The sequence below is a fragment of the Ovis aries genome, chromosome 11 (assembly GCF_016772045.2).
Source record: "Ovis aries strain OAR_USU_Benz2616 breed Rambouillet chromosome 11, ARS-UI_Ramb_v3.0, whole genome shotgun sequence".
Taxonomy (NCBI): domain Eukaryota; kingdom Metazoa; phylum Chordata; class Mammalia; order Artiodactyla; family Bovidae; genus Ovis; species Ovis aries.
Genome location: NC_056064.1, coordinates 28,174,322 through 28,186,486, shown reverse-complemented (window position 1 = coordinate 28,186,486; position 12,165 = coordinate 28,174,322). Strand labels below are relative to the sequence as shown.

At 56.8% G+C, this 12,165-nt stretch overlaps 1 protein-coding gene across 13 annotated transcripts in view; it reads left to right on the top strand.

Annotated features, from left to right (window-relative positions):
- The window catches only part of PIK3R5 (phosphoinositide-3-kinase regulatory subunit 5), a 74,698-nt gene extending 64,761 nt beyond the window's left edge, over positions 1 to 9,937 (top strand). For 11 of the 13 annotated variants that reach the window (XM_042255656.2, XM_042255653.2, XM_060395420.1 and 8 more), the window contains 13 exons: positions 2,110 to 2,284; positions 2,813 to 2,966; positions 3,601 to 3,684; positions 3,932 to 4,673; positions 4,802 to 4,964; positions 5,289 to 5,414; positions 5,882 to 6,010; positions 6,143 to 6,236; positions 6,408 to 6,484; positions 6,995 to 7,088; positions 7,283 to 7,365; positions 7,886 to 7,998; positions 8,110 to 9,937. In XM_042255656.2, the coding sequence (XP_042111590.1) occupies positions 2,110 to 2,284; positions 2,813 to 2,966; positions 3,601 to 3,684; positions 3,932 to 4,673; positions 4,802 to 4,964; positions 5,289 to 5,414; positions 5,882 to 6,010; positions 6,143 to 6,236; positions 6,408 to 6,484; positions 6,995 to 7,088; positions 7,283 to 7,365; positions 7,886 to 7,998; positions 8,110 to 8,263 (2,188 nt within the window). In that variant the 3' untranslated portion in view covers positions 8,264 to 9,937. Of the gene's footprint in view, positions 1 to 2,109; positions 2,285 to 2,812; positions 2,967 to 3,600; positions 3,685 to 3,931; positions 4,674 to 4,801; positions 4,965 to 5,288; positions 5,415 to 5,881; positions 6,011 to 6,142; positions 6,237 to 6,407; positions 6,485 to 6,994; positions 7,089 to 7,282; positions 7,366 to 7,885; positions 7,999 to 8,109 lie in introns of those variants that run through there. The other 2 variants (XM_027974901.2, XM_042255657.2) reach the window with 2 other exon arrangements.
- The last annotated feature ends 2,228 nt before the right edge of the window (positions 9,938 to 12,165 follow it).

Sequence of the window (12,165 nt, the reverse complement as noted above, 5' to 3'; positions counted from 1 at the left end):
TCCCAAGCATGTTCTAGTTCAATTTCATTTCAAAGGCAGTTCTGGTTAGGACTTCCTGAGCTGATTTAATTACCCACGGCCAGCAGCTGGAAAAGCATTTGAGAGGAAACCTCTATTCTGAGGGCCCTCCAGCAAGCCTCCAAGCACATGGGTGCCTGGAGACCCCAGCCTCCACTGGCTCAGAAATTCCAGTCACCCCAGCCCCTTCCTATCCTCAGTCCCAGGGGTTCACAGCACATTCACTGAGCAGATATCATTTGAGTTCCTTCTTGGTAAAAACAAACAGAAAAGCAAGTGGTAGATTTTAAGAGAGAGAGAAAGGGCAGAAAAAATGTCTGGTAAAGAAAGGTTTGTTAATAAGCAAGCAGAATTCCGCCAGGGGGGCTGAGGCAGGTGGATGATGGATAATCACCAACAGCTTCAAGGCACTTCCTGAACCCCAGGTAGTGCTGCAGGAGTCCCTCCATCATCCAGTCCTCCTGGTAAGTAAGCCTGTGAGAGAGGTATGCTTTAGATCCAGGAACTGAGGCACTGAGAGAGGTTCGTAGAAAGAGCTCCCAGCCAAGTCATTCTCACTGTGGTTAACAAGCCTGCAGAGGAGGTGCAAGCGGTGAGGCCTTGGGGTGGCTGGCCCGGTCATGTGTAGAGTGGTGCTTAATGCATGTCCATGAGGGCATGATCCAGCAGTCAGTAAAGGAGGATGACTCAGTGGGGGACTACTTACTTGAGCCTGATCCCTTTTTCTTACAAATAGAGAAATCAAAATGAGTTTCTCCCTAAACCCTGGGGAATCTGACACAGCCCCATCCCGTCCCTGAGTTCTGACCCCCAGGCCAGCTCTGGGACAGTCGTCCACAGACACTGGCAGAAGGGCCACCTGCCTGGTGCTTCTTTGTGCTGTGTTTAAACACTGCAGGACTTGTGAGGGAACAAGCGTGAGCAGTTCACACTAACAGCCTTCACAGGAATACCACTGCTATGGCTGGTGTGTGCTCAGTCCTTCAGTCGTGTCCGACTCTTTGTGATACTGTGGACTGTAGTCTGCCAGGCTCCTCTACCTATGGGATTTTTCCACGCAAGAATACTGGAGTGGAGTACTTTAGAGAAAATGCAGTGATTGGGGGTTGTCGTGGCTGAAGTTCAAACAGTCATGTGTTAACTGAGTGATTGATCCTTGAGGTTCATGATTCTCTTAACATTTGAGTATGTTCAAAATGTCCATAATGCAGACATTTAAACACTGGCATTAGGAGGGAACCCAGGGGCCGATCTCACCTCCTGAGATGGACCACATTCTGCCAGTGGGATGTGTATCTTTCTCAATATACCTACTTTCTTAGTGCTTTCACTCAAAAAAAAAAAAAAAAAAAAGAGTCCAGGGGAAGGAAGGTGACTGGATGGTGACTGGATGCATGCTCTCTCCACCAGCCCAGTGCTGGCCTTCATGATGGCTTTGGTGGTCCAGTTTCTGAGACTCCGAGCTCCCAGTGCCGGGGCCCAGGTTCAATCCCTAGTTCTCTAGTCAGAGAACTAGATCCCACATGGAGCCAAATAAATAATTTTTTTAAAAAAAAAAGAAAGGGCACCCTCTGCCAGAAGAGGAGTCAGATGCAGCCCTGACTTGCTCTCCTTCCTCCTAGCAGAAGCCACCTCACACCCGACCCTTGACTTGAGGAGCACACGGGCTGAAATTTCAGGCCACATCTCACAGCATGTGGTTGCCTTGCTGCCCCCTCCCCAAAATGATCACCTGGCCTCCAATCACCTCCCCTAAAATACAGTCCTTTATTGTGTCATTTTGTACCTGTTCAGATGTCTTGTGTGGAAAATTTTTTATTTAAAAAAAAAAAGAAGGTAGAAGTTATCTGTGGAAACAAAGTTCAGTTTTTAAAAGGTCTTTGTAAAGACCAGCTGAAAACTGGTCAAAAGTAGGTGGTAAGGTTTCCCGTTGGAACTGGGACCCCCAAGGCACCGGCTCTCCCCTGGTCTCAGGTCCCACCTGGGCTGTGAGGAGGCCTGGGTGTCAGAGGGGCCGACCCCAGCCCGAGTGGGCTCTGTGGCAGCCCCACCCCTGTCCCCCAGTGCCAATGGCCGGTCCTCTGTCCCCAGCACTGTGCTCTTGCTGAACCCATTGGAGGTGCAGGCCGAGTTCCTCGCCGTGGCCAACCAGCTGAGCACGCCTGGGCCCTCACCGCACAGCACCTACACCACCCTGCTCCTGCACGCCTTCCAGGCCACCTTTGGGCCCCACTGCGACCTGCCGGGTTTGCACTGCAGGCTGCAGGTATGTGCCTGGGGCCCTGGGCTCAGCAGCGCCCCCTCCCGGCAGAAGTTCTCACTACTCCCTTTTGGAGCCTGCCCGGATATACTGGCCCCCTCACCTTGAGTGAGGTCGCTGGAGCACTGACCTCGTTGAGAGGTCTCTGTTCTGCTGGTTCCTAACCTGGATGGGTGGAACCAGGATCGAGGGACTGAACACAGCCTCAGAGGGTGGCGTGAGCTGGGTGGCACAGGCGTGAGCTTTACCCTGGTGTCTAGGCTGAGCTCTGGGACCTGCCCGCTGTGTGGCTCCCCCTCTGAGCACTGACATTCTGCCCCCTCCTGCCCCAGCTCTGCAAGGCTCTGGGCCTTTCTTTCTGACCATTTCTGGAGAAAGGGGGCTGAAGGGGGGCCTAGCTCGGTGGTCAGTCGTGGGTGGAGGCAGGCAACGAGGCCAGGGAGAGACAGGTCACTGGGAGTTTGAGAAGTTGGGCAGCCAGGCCAAGGTTCACGGGCAAGCCTGCCTACCCCCCTCCCCTACCCTGGCTTTCAGTCCAAGACCCTGGCCGAGCTTGAGGACATCTTCACGGAGACGGCAGAGGCCCAGGAACTGGCATCCGGCATCGGGGATGCTGCCGAGGCCCGCCAGTGGCTCAGGACCAAGCTGCAGGCAGTGGGAGAGAAAGCCGGCTTCCCTGGTGTCCTAGGTGAGGCTCTGGGGATAAGGCCCCATCCCCCCCATGGCTCCATAGCTGCCCAGGCAAGCAGCCCAGCTGGGCCTGTTCCATGTAATCATTCAGAGACCCAGATTCTCCAACACCTCCTGCTCTGCCATCCTGAGGGCATAGTTCCCCTCTGCAGGGTTAGGGTTCGGCTGCAGATTGCCACAGGGGTGGTGGTGGGAGGAGGAAAAGGGAGGACTGATCGAGGGCACCGGGCTGCATTTGAAGACAACACAGAAGCTGCACATACCCCTCTGAGCCCCCTTTGTCACATGGCCCACCTTGTCCCAGCATCTCTGGGGAAAGTCTGTTACAGAAGAAGGGACTCCTGGTGAGCTGGTGCCCTCGTTCTCCTGTTTGAACCGAAGGTTCAGAGCCTAAGACTTGGCCACAGTCCCGCAGCTCACAGAAGGGTGTGGCTTCTACCTGGTGGGCTTGAGAAAAGCCCCCTGACTGCAGGTCAGGCATCTCAGATTCCAACTCAGACTCAGCCCACCCGGCTGTTGGTCCCTCTCCCCACTCTGGTCTCTCCTCCAAGATGAAGAGAGGTCTGGGCTGGCCTGTCTCAAGGCGCCGGCACAGCCCTCACCTCCTGGCCCTCCCTCCCTGGCTCCTCCAGACACCGCCAAACCCGGCAAGCTGCGCACCATCCCCATGCCCGTGGCCAGGTGCTACACCTACAGCTGGAACCAGGACAGCTTTGGTGAGTGGCCCACTGGGCTCCCCTCTGGTGCCCACCCCCCAAACTTCCAGAGCTGTCTTCCTCTGCAGTGGGCCTCCCAGCTGAGCAGGCTCTGAGCAGAGCAGAGGGCAGGCTCTGAGTCCAGGGCTGGCTCCCTGCCTTCTTCCCCGCAGTGTCGTTCTGTCTGAGTCAGTCACCCTTCCCAGGGTTGTGCAGGAGGGGTCCCAGGGTCTGATGCCCAGACGGTGTACCCCGTTACTCCCGGCAGACATCCTGCAGGAAATCCTGCTGAAGGAACAAGAGCTGCTCCAACCGGGCATCCTAGGGGACGACGAGGATGAGGACGGGGAGGAGGAGGATGAGGATGAGGACGAGGAGGAGGAGGACTTGGACAGCGACAGGCACTGTGCCGAGAGGGACTCTCTGCTCTCCACCAGCTCCACAGCCTCCCGCGACTCCACCCTGTCCCTTGCCTCGTCCCAGGCCTCAGGACCCACCCTCCACCGCCAGCTGCTGACCTCCTTCGTGTCGGGCCTGTCGGATGGCATGGACAGTGGCTACGTGGAGGATAGTGAGGAGAGCTCCTTCGAGAGGCCCAAAAGGCCTGGCAGCCAAGAACGCCGGGGCCACCGCAGGTCCGGACAGAAGTTCAACAGGATCTATAAACTCTTCAAGAGCACCAGCCAGCTCGTGCTTCGGAGGGACTCCCGGGCCCTAGAGGGCTGCCCGGACAGCACCCTGCCCCTGCGGCGGGCCGGCAGCCTCTGCAGCCCCGTCAGCCCCGTGGACGGCCCGAGGCCCGCCTCCCGGGCCCAGCGCTCACGCTCCCTGCCACAGGCAAAGCTCAGCCCCCCGCTGCCCGGCTGGCTCCTGGCCCCCGCCTCCCGCCACCAGCGCCGCCGCCCCTTCCTGAGCGGGGACGAGGACCCCAAGGCCTCCACGTTGCGAGTCGTGGTCTTCGGCTCCGATCGGATCTCGGGGAAGGTGGCCCGGGCATACAGCAAACTGCGGTGAGAGCCGGAGCTGGGCCTCCATCTGCCCTGGGCTAAAGAGGGGTGGTGCTGGTGGCATCTGGGCTCGAGGACTGGGGTCCCCCAGGGGCCCAGGGTCTCCCTTCTCACTATCTTCTTCTCCACAGGCGGCTGGAGAGCAACCGTCCGCTCCTCACACGGTTCTTCAAGCTCCAATTCTTCTACGTGCCCGTGAAGCGGAGCCAAGGAGCTGGTGGCTGCACCAGCCCAGCTTCTCCATGCCAGATGTCCTCCCTCCCCGCAGACTCCCCGAGGCACCCCAGCCCTGCGGTACGTCCCCAGCCCCAGGCCCAGCAGGGTGGCAAAGCAAGGAGACATGAGCAGGTCCCAGATCCCTGGAAGGGGCTGGTTGGAAGTCAGGAGCAGCAGCTACCCCTGTTTATGAGGCACATCCTCCTGGGTGGGCCTGGCTCCCAGGCGTGCTCCCTGCCCTGCATGTGGTGATGGGGTGGGAGGGGCATGGACTGAGGGTTGTTAGACCTCTCCAAGGGCAAGGGAGAAGCTTGGGATGGGACAGCGGGTGCCGTGCAGGGCCCGCAGCAAGGGTGGCAGGGCAGGGCCAGGGCGCCGGTATGACTGTCGCCCCTTCTCCAGGAGCTGGGCGCAGCCCCCTGGGGCGAGAGCACCAACGACATCTCCCACTACCTCGGCATGCTCGACCCCTGGTATGAGCGCAACGTGCTGGGCCTCATGCACCTGCCCCCCGAAGTCCTATGCCAGGTGAGCCGCCCCTTTCCAGGGTGCAGAGGCTGGGGGGCCCCTGGCTGCAGTCACCCAGTCTTGCTTTGAAGGCCCTAGTTTAGGGGGTCCAGCTGGAGGCCTCCCTGGAGGGCCAGGGCTCCCTCGTGATCGAGCAGGGAGGCTGGGTGGAAACAGGGCTGAGCTGAACCTGGGGCTCCAAGGCCCAGGGAGGGGGTCTCGATGCTGGGAGGGAGGGAGGGGCGCCAGAAGGATCTAGGCGTCTTAGGCCTCAGCCCCCACTCCTCAACCCCCAGCTTCGACCAGCTCGGAGGCTGGAGAGGAGGAACGGAGGCAGGCCGTGGGTCCTCCCCAACCCTTCCATTTCCTCCCCGCATCTCACCACCCCCATCCCTGGCCCTGCCTGCCTCTGGATCTGTCTCCTTTGTGTGTCGTCCTCTCATCCTCCCCCTTCTCTCTCCATCTCGGGGCTCCCCCCCAACCCCCAGCAGTCTCTGAAGGCAGAGTCCCGGCCCCTGGAGGGCTCCCCTGCCCAGCTGCCCATCCTGGCCGACATGCTGCTCTATTACTGCCGCTTCGCTGCCCGCCCGGTGCTGCTGCAGGTCTATCAGACCGAGGTAAAGCCTGTCCTGCCACTCCAGACTGGCTGCAGGGTCCCCCTCCGCCCACCCCCGGCAGCCCTGTGTGGGGGGCGCCTGGGAGTCCCTCTGGGAGGTCCATGCTGATGCCTGCCCTCCTGCCCACTCCAGCTGACCTTCATCACCGGGGAGAAGACGACAGAGATCTTCATCCACTCCCTGGAGCTGGGTCACTCTGCTGCCACGCGTGCCATCAAGGCTTCAGGTGGGTCCTACCTGAGCCCCTGTGGAGGTGGGCCAAGATCCAGGGGGCCCCTGGGGAGGAGGGGTCACAGGGTAGTGGGGCAGGAGGGACAAGAAAGGGGTGGGGAGGCAGGGCCCCGGGTCTGTGAGGGCCTGGAAGGGAGAGGAGCAGAGGGTCTGTTTGCGTGCACAGGTCCTGGCAGCAAGCGGCTGGGCATTGACGGTGACCGGGAAGCCGTCCCGCTAACACTACAGATTATCTACAGCAAGGTGAGCGTGCTGCTGGCCTGCCCCTCGGGTCTGCTCCCCATGCCACCTCCCCAGAGCCAGCCTCCTATGTACTGGGCCCAGTCTATAAGCTGGAAGGCCTTGGCAGGCTGCCAGGGCTCTCCAGGATGCTAAGAGAATGGGGAAGGAGAGGCAGTGGACCTTGCCCTCTCCCTCTGCCTCCAAAGCTGCCCTCCCCCGGGGCAGTCCCCCTCGTCAGTGTGCTTGGGGACCCGGATTCCAGGCTGGGGGTGAGGATGGAGCAGAGTTCAACCCGGTCATCGGGCTGGCCCATGGACCAAACCAGTGACCTGGCAGCTCCTCCTGGGGTCCACAAGGTCTTTATAGGGGTCGCGGGGCTCTTGGTGAAGAAGCTGGCTGACGGGTGAAGGAGAGAGAGCTGCCTGGGTGTGCTGGTGGCAGGCGGTACCCTGTGGCTGGCGGGTCTGGAGCTGAAGGCACCAGGCACCGGGGGCCTGGGCCTCAGACAGTGTGGCTCTGCTCCCTTCCTAGGGGGCCATCAGTGGACGCAGTCGCTGGAGCAACGTGGAGAAGGTCTGCACCTCTGTCAACCTCAGCAAGGCCTGCCGGCAGCAGGAGGAGCTAGGTGAGGGGGCGCGGGCGTGGGCGGGGGCCGGTGGGGGGTGGTGGGGCAGGGGCAGGGTAGGGATGAGGACAGGGAGGTGGAGGACCGGGAGGTGGTGGTGGGGGACAGGGAGGTGGAGGTGGGGGCAGGGGGTGAGGGAGGGGACAGGGACACGGGTGGTCCTGAGCCTGGCCTGAGCCGCCCCTGCCCTTCAGACTCGAGCACAGAGGCCCTGACGCTGAACCTGACAGAAGTGGTGAAAAGGCAGAACCCTAAATCTAAGAAGGGCTTCAACCAGGTAAGGGCGCCCCCTCCTCTCGGCCACCCCCTCAGGAGACTTACCGGGCACGTGTGTGTGTGTGCGTGTGTGTGTCTGTGTCTGTGCGTATGGGGGTGGCGTGTCCAAGGGCTGTGCTGGGCCGTGTGGGTGAGAGGAGCGGCTGGCGAGGGGTGTGCGCATGTGTGGGGGCTCTGGGAGGAGGAGGTACCCTTGCATCTGCAGAAAGGCTCTGTGGTGGCTGCCAGGGGAGCCCCGAGCGGGCTCTGTGTCAGCGTGGACTCTGTGTCAGGGGACCAAGGCTCTCATGATGCAGGCAGTGGGGTTTTCCTCCCAGAACAAATGCTCCTTTTAGACTCAGGAAAGGGCAGAGGCTGGGGGGGAGTCAGGGCCTGATGGAGGCCGTGGGCCCATCCCCTGTGTGCCCCCACCCCTTGGACCCAGGTGGGTGGTTCCAAGGGGAGAGGTTGCCGAGGGCTGGCAGCTCCAAAGGAGAGGAGGGGGTGGACAGGGCTCCAGGTGACCCGGGCCCTCTTTGCAGATTACCACGTCGCAGGTCAAAGTGGACAAGGTGCAGATCATCGGATCTAACAGCTGCCCCTTTGCTGTGTGCCTGGACCAGGATGAGCGGAAGATCCTGCAGAGTGTGGTCAGGTAGGAAAGTGGGGGCCCCTAGCCCTGCTTCAGCACCCCTACCCCCGACCCTGAGGCCTGGAAAGAGCTGGAAGGGTGGGATCCTGCCCTGACACCCACCCTGCCCCACAGGTGCGAGGTCTCGCCCTGCTACAAGCCCGAGAAGAGCAACCTCTACCCCCAGCCCCAGAGGCCCACCCACCCACCGGCGCAGGGGCAGACCACGCCTGACCTCTGCTCCCTGCTCTGTCTGCCCATCATGACCTTCAGCGGAGCTCTGCCCTAGCCGTGCGGCACCAGCCTGGACAGGAAGCCTGGGGGCAGCCTTCTCGAGGCTGCCTTTTCCTGGGAGGGCCTGGCTCCTGATGGACAACTGAATGGCCCTGTGCTGGGTCAGGGTCCCCGCTATGGGCTCTGCAGCAGACAGGGGGTTAATGGTGCCTCAGGGCTCTGTTTGGGAAAAAAGAAACAACAACCAGGCATTAGGGGAAGGGACTTGTCCATACAGCCCCTCAGATTCCTCAGGTAGAGAGGAGAGGGACGAGTGAGCCGATCTCTGGAGGCCCCGCCCTCTAGATGGTCTAGGATCCTCTCTAGAAGGAAGATCCGAGGCTCTGGTGCTCTGGGGAGTGGAGGGGTTAGGGCTCCCTCTCGACCCTTGGCCAGGCCCTCCTCTTACCTTGTCAGAGACTTGCGGGGTGGGGGGGGGCTTTGAGTCTGGGGTTGGGTCCCCCTCCCTGGGGTTCAGGTAGTAGAAACATGAGTGGTGTTTTTCTGACCCCGTTGCCGCCCCCTACCCCCTTCTCCATCTATCTTTCTCTCTCACATGCACACTTTCTCTCTCTCAAATTCCCTGGGTCTTCTAAAGAACAGCACCAACACCTGTTTACTGTCAGGACTCAGAGCAGACTCCTTCTGGAGCCCCTTCCTGGATCAAGATTCCTGGAGGAGACAGGACAAGCCTAGATTCCGTGGCAGCTCAGTGACCTTCTGGCTAAATGGCCAGAAGGAAGAGAATTAGCGTCTTCAAGCCTCTTTTGTTGAGGGGGGTGATGAGGCCTCCTTGAAGGGTTGAGACAAGACTGCAGAGCACCTGGCCCAGCACCTCTCTCAGGTGCTCAGGAAAGCTCAGCGGCCTCGCACCCTGAGCACTGAGTCCCCGGTCTGGTGGTGGAGGGGAGGGAAGGCTCTTCATTGCCTCTTTTCCAATTTGCTGCTGAGGCAGGACCCAGATGAGAGGGGAAGGGACGCTCAGCCGTACCCTCTGAAGGAGGAATTGCCTTGGTCTGGGTAAGGAGAGGGTCCACAGCTGCCCTAGCCTTCACCTCTGCCTCTCCCAGGCTGGCCCGCCTGACCCCACCTCCCAACTCAGTCCATCACGTGTGGAATCTTCCAGCCCCAGAGTTCACAGGCACCATTGCGCCTGGGCAAGTTCCCAGAGGAGCAGAGCGTGGAGAGCTGATCTCAAGGAGCTCAGAGGCTGATTGGGGGCAAATGGCTGATAGAACACGAGAGCCAAAAATTAGTAACTGCCAGGTGACACTGGTTTGAGAATCTGGACGCTGATGTGTGGGCTGGGGTGGTCGGGTGGAAGCCTGGGCTGGGGTCGGGGTTCGGAGTGGGAGAGGTGGGGAAGTAACCATGGACGCAGACAGTTATATCTGTACAGAACCCCTCCCACTCCTGATTCATTTGTGCCAAAGGCTCTGGGCTCGTAGGAGCCCATGAAGCCCCAGCCCAGCGTACTCAGGACCTGAGAGAAGTGGACAGAGCGGCTTCATCTCCCCCCACACCCGTATTACCATCCCTCCCCTGTCCAGGCCCCAGACAGTGGTGGGCAATACACCTTCAATGTTTTTTGTCTTATGAGTCTGTGGTCCTATGACGTGATTGACAGATATCCAAGAATAAATGAGTGGAATTTAATATTATTGTCAAATAAAATTTGATTTCTCTTGGATTTGATGATCTACAGTTATTTTCCTGCTAGTTTCAGTTCATGTAAGTCATTTCACATAGAATGGAAATAAGGTTCTTTGAGGATTGTTTTGTTTATCTTTTTGTAATTTTCCTCTCTATAAAAAATACATTTTATACCCAAGTCTTCCTTCCATATAGCCCTCACTGTGCTGCTGAGCAGAAGGGAAGTGAGCTTTGTGCTGGACCTCTCGGATTCATTTGGAAATTTCGATAAAATGGAGAAATTTCTCAAAATTACAGTTTGCCAATCTGACAATGGAAATGGATATCCCAAATGGGGTAATATAATTTTTATAATGGAAAACACTACTTAATTAGACTGGCAGCCAATTATCTTTTTACTGTCTCCCTAGTTGCAAATTTTCCAGAATACCATATAGTTGGGACCATACAGTATCACCGACTCAATGGGCATGAGTTTGAGCAAACTCCAGGAGATGATACTGAAGGACAAGGAAGCCTGGCATGCTGCAGTCCCTTGGATCAAAAAGTCAGACATGACTTAGCAACTGAACAACCTGTAGTACATCAGTTCAGTTTAGTTCAGTCACTCAGTCGTGTCCAACTCTTTGCGACCCCATGAATCGCAGCACGCCAGGCCTCCCTGTCCATCACAAACTCCCGGAGTTCACTCAGACTCACTTCCATCAAGTCCGTGATGCCATCCAGCCATCTCATCCTCTGTCGTCCCCTTCTCCTCCTGCCCCCAATCCCTCCCAGCATCAGAGTCTTTTCCAATGAGTCAACTCTTCACATGAGGTGGCCAAAGTACTGGAGTTTCAGCTTTAGCATCATTCCTTCCAAAGAAATCCCAGGGCTGATCTCCTTCAGAATGGACTGGTTGGATCTCCTTGCAGTCCAAGGGACTCTCAAGAGTCTTCTCCAACACCACAGTTCAAAAGCATCAATTCTTCGGCGCTCAGCCTTCTTCACAGTCCAACTCTCACATCCATACATGACCACAGGAAAAACCATAGCCTTGACTAGATGGACCTTAGTCAGCAAAGTAATGTCTCTGCTTTTGAATATGCTATCTAGGTTGGTCATAACTTTTCTTCCAAGGGGTAAGCATCTTTTAATTTCATGGCTGCAATCACCATCTGCAGTGATTTTGGAGCCCCCAAAATAAAGTCTGCCACTGTTTCCACTGTTTCCCCATCTATTTCCCATGAAGTGATGGGACCAGCTGCCATGATCTTCGTTTTCTGAATGTTGAGCTTTAAGCCAACTTTTTCACTCTCCTCTTTCACTTTCATCAAGAGGCTTTTAGTTCCTCTTCACTTTCTTCCATAAGGGTGGTGTCATCTGCATACCTGAGGTTATTGATATTTCTCCCAACAATCTTGATTCCAGCTTGTGTTTCTTCCAGCCCAGCGTTTCTCATGATGTACTCTGCATAGAAGTTAAATAAGCAGGGTGGCAATATACAGCCTTGACGTACTCCTTTTCCTATTTGGAACCAGTCTGTTGTTCCATGTCCAGTTCTAACTGTTGCTTCCTGACCTGCATACAGATTTCTCAAGAGGCAGGTCAGGTGGTCTGGTATTCCCATCTCTTTCAGAATTGTCCACAGTTTATTGTGATCCACACAGTCAAAGGCTTTGGCATAGTCAATAAAGCAGAAATAGATGTTTTTCTGGAACTCTCTTGCTTTTTCCATGATCCAGCGGATGTTAGCAATTTGATCTCTGGTTCTTCTGCCTTTTCTAAAACCAGCTTGAACATCAGGAATTTCACGGTTCATGTACTGCTGAAGCCTGGGCTTGGAGAATTTTGAGCATTACTACACTAGCATGTGAGATGAGTGCAATTGTGCAGTAGTTTGAGCATTCTTTGGCATTGCCTTTCTTTGGGATTGGAATGAAAACTGACCTTTTCCAGTCCTGTGGCCACTGCTGAGTTTTCCAAATTTGCTGGCATATTGAGTGCAGCACTTTCATAGCATCATCTTTCAGGATATGAAACAGCTCAACTGTACATACTTTTTCATATTGGTTCCTTTCACTTAGCAATATGCATTGAGGATTCCTCCATGTCTTCGTAGCTCATTTGTTTTTGTTGCTGAATAGTATTTCAGTTTATTGAGGTACCAGGGTTTATTTATACATTCATCTAATAAAGAACATCTTGGTTGATGCACATTTGGGACATTTATGAATAAAGCTGCCGTAAACATACGGTGCTGGTTTTTGTTCAGACATACACACG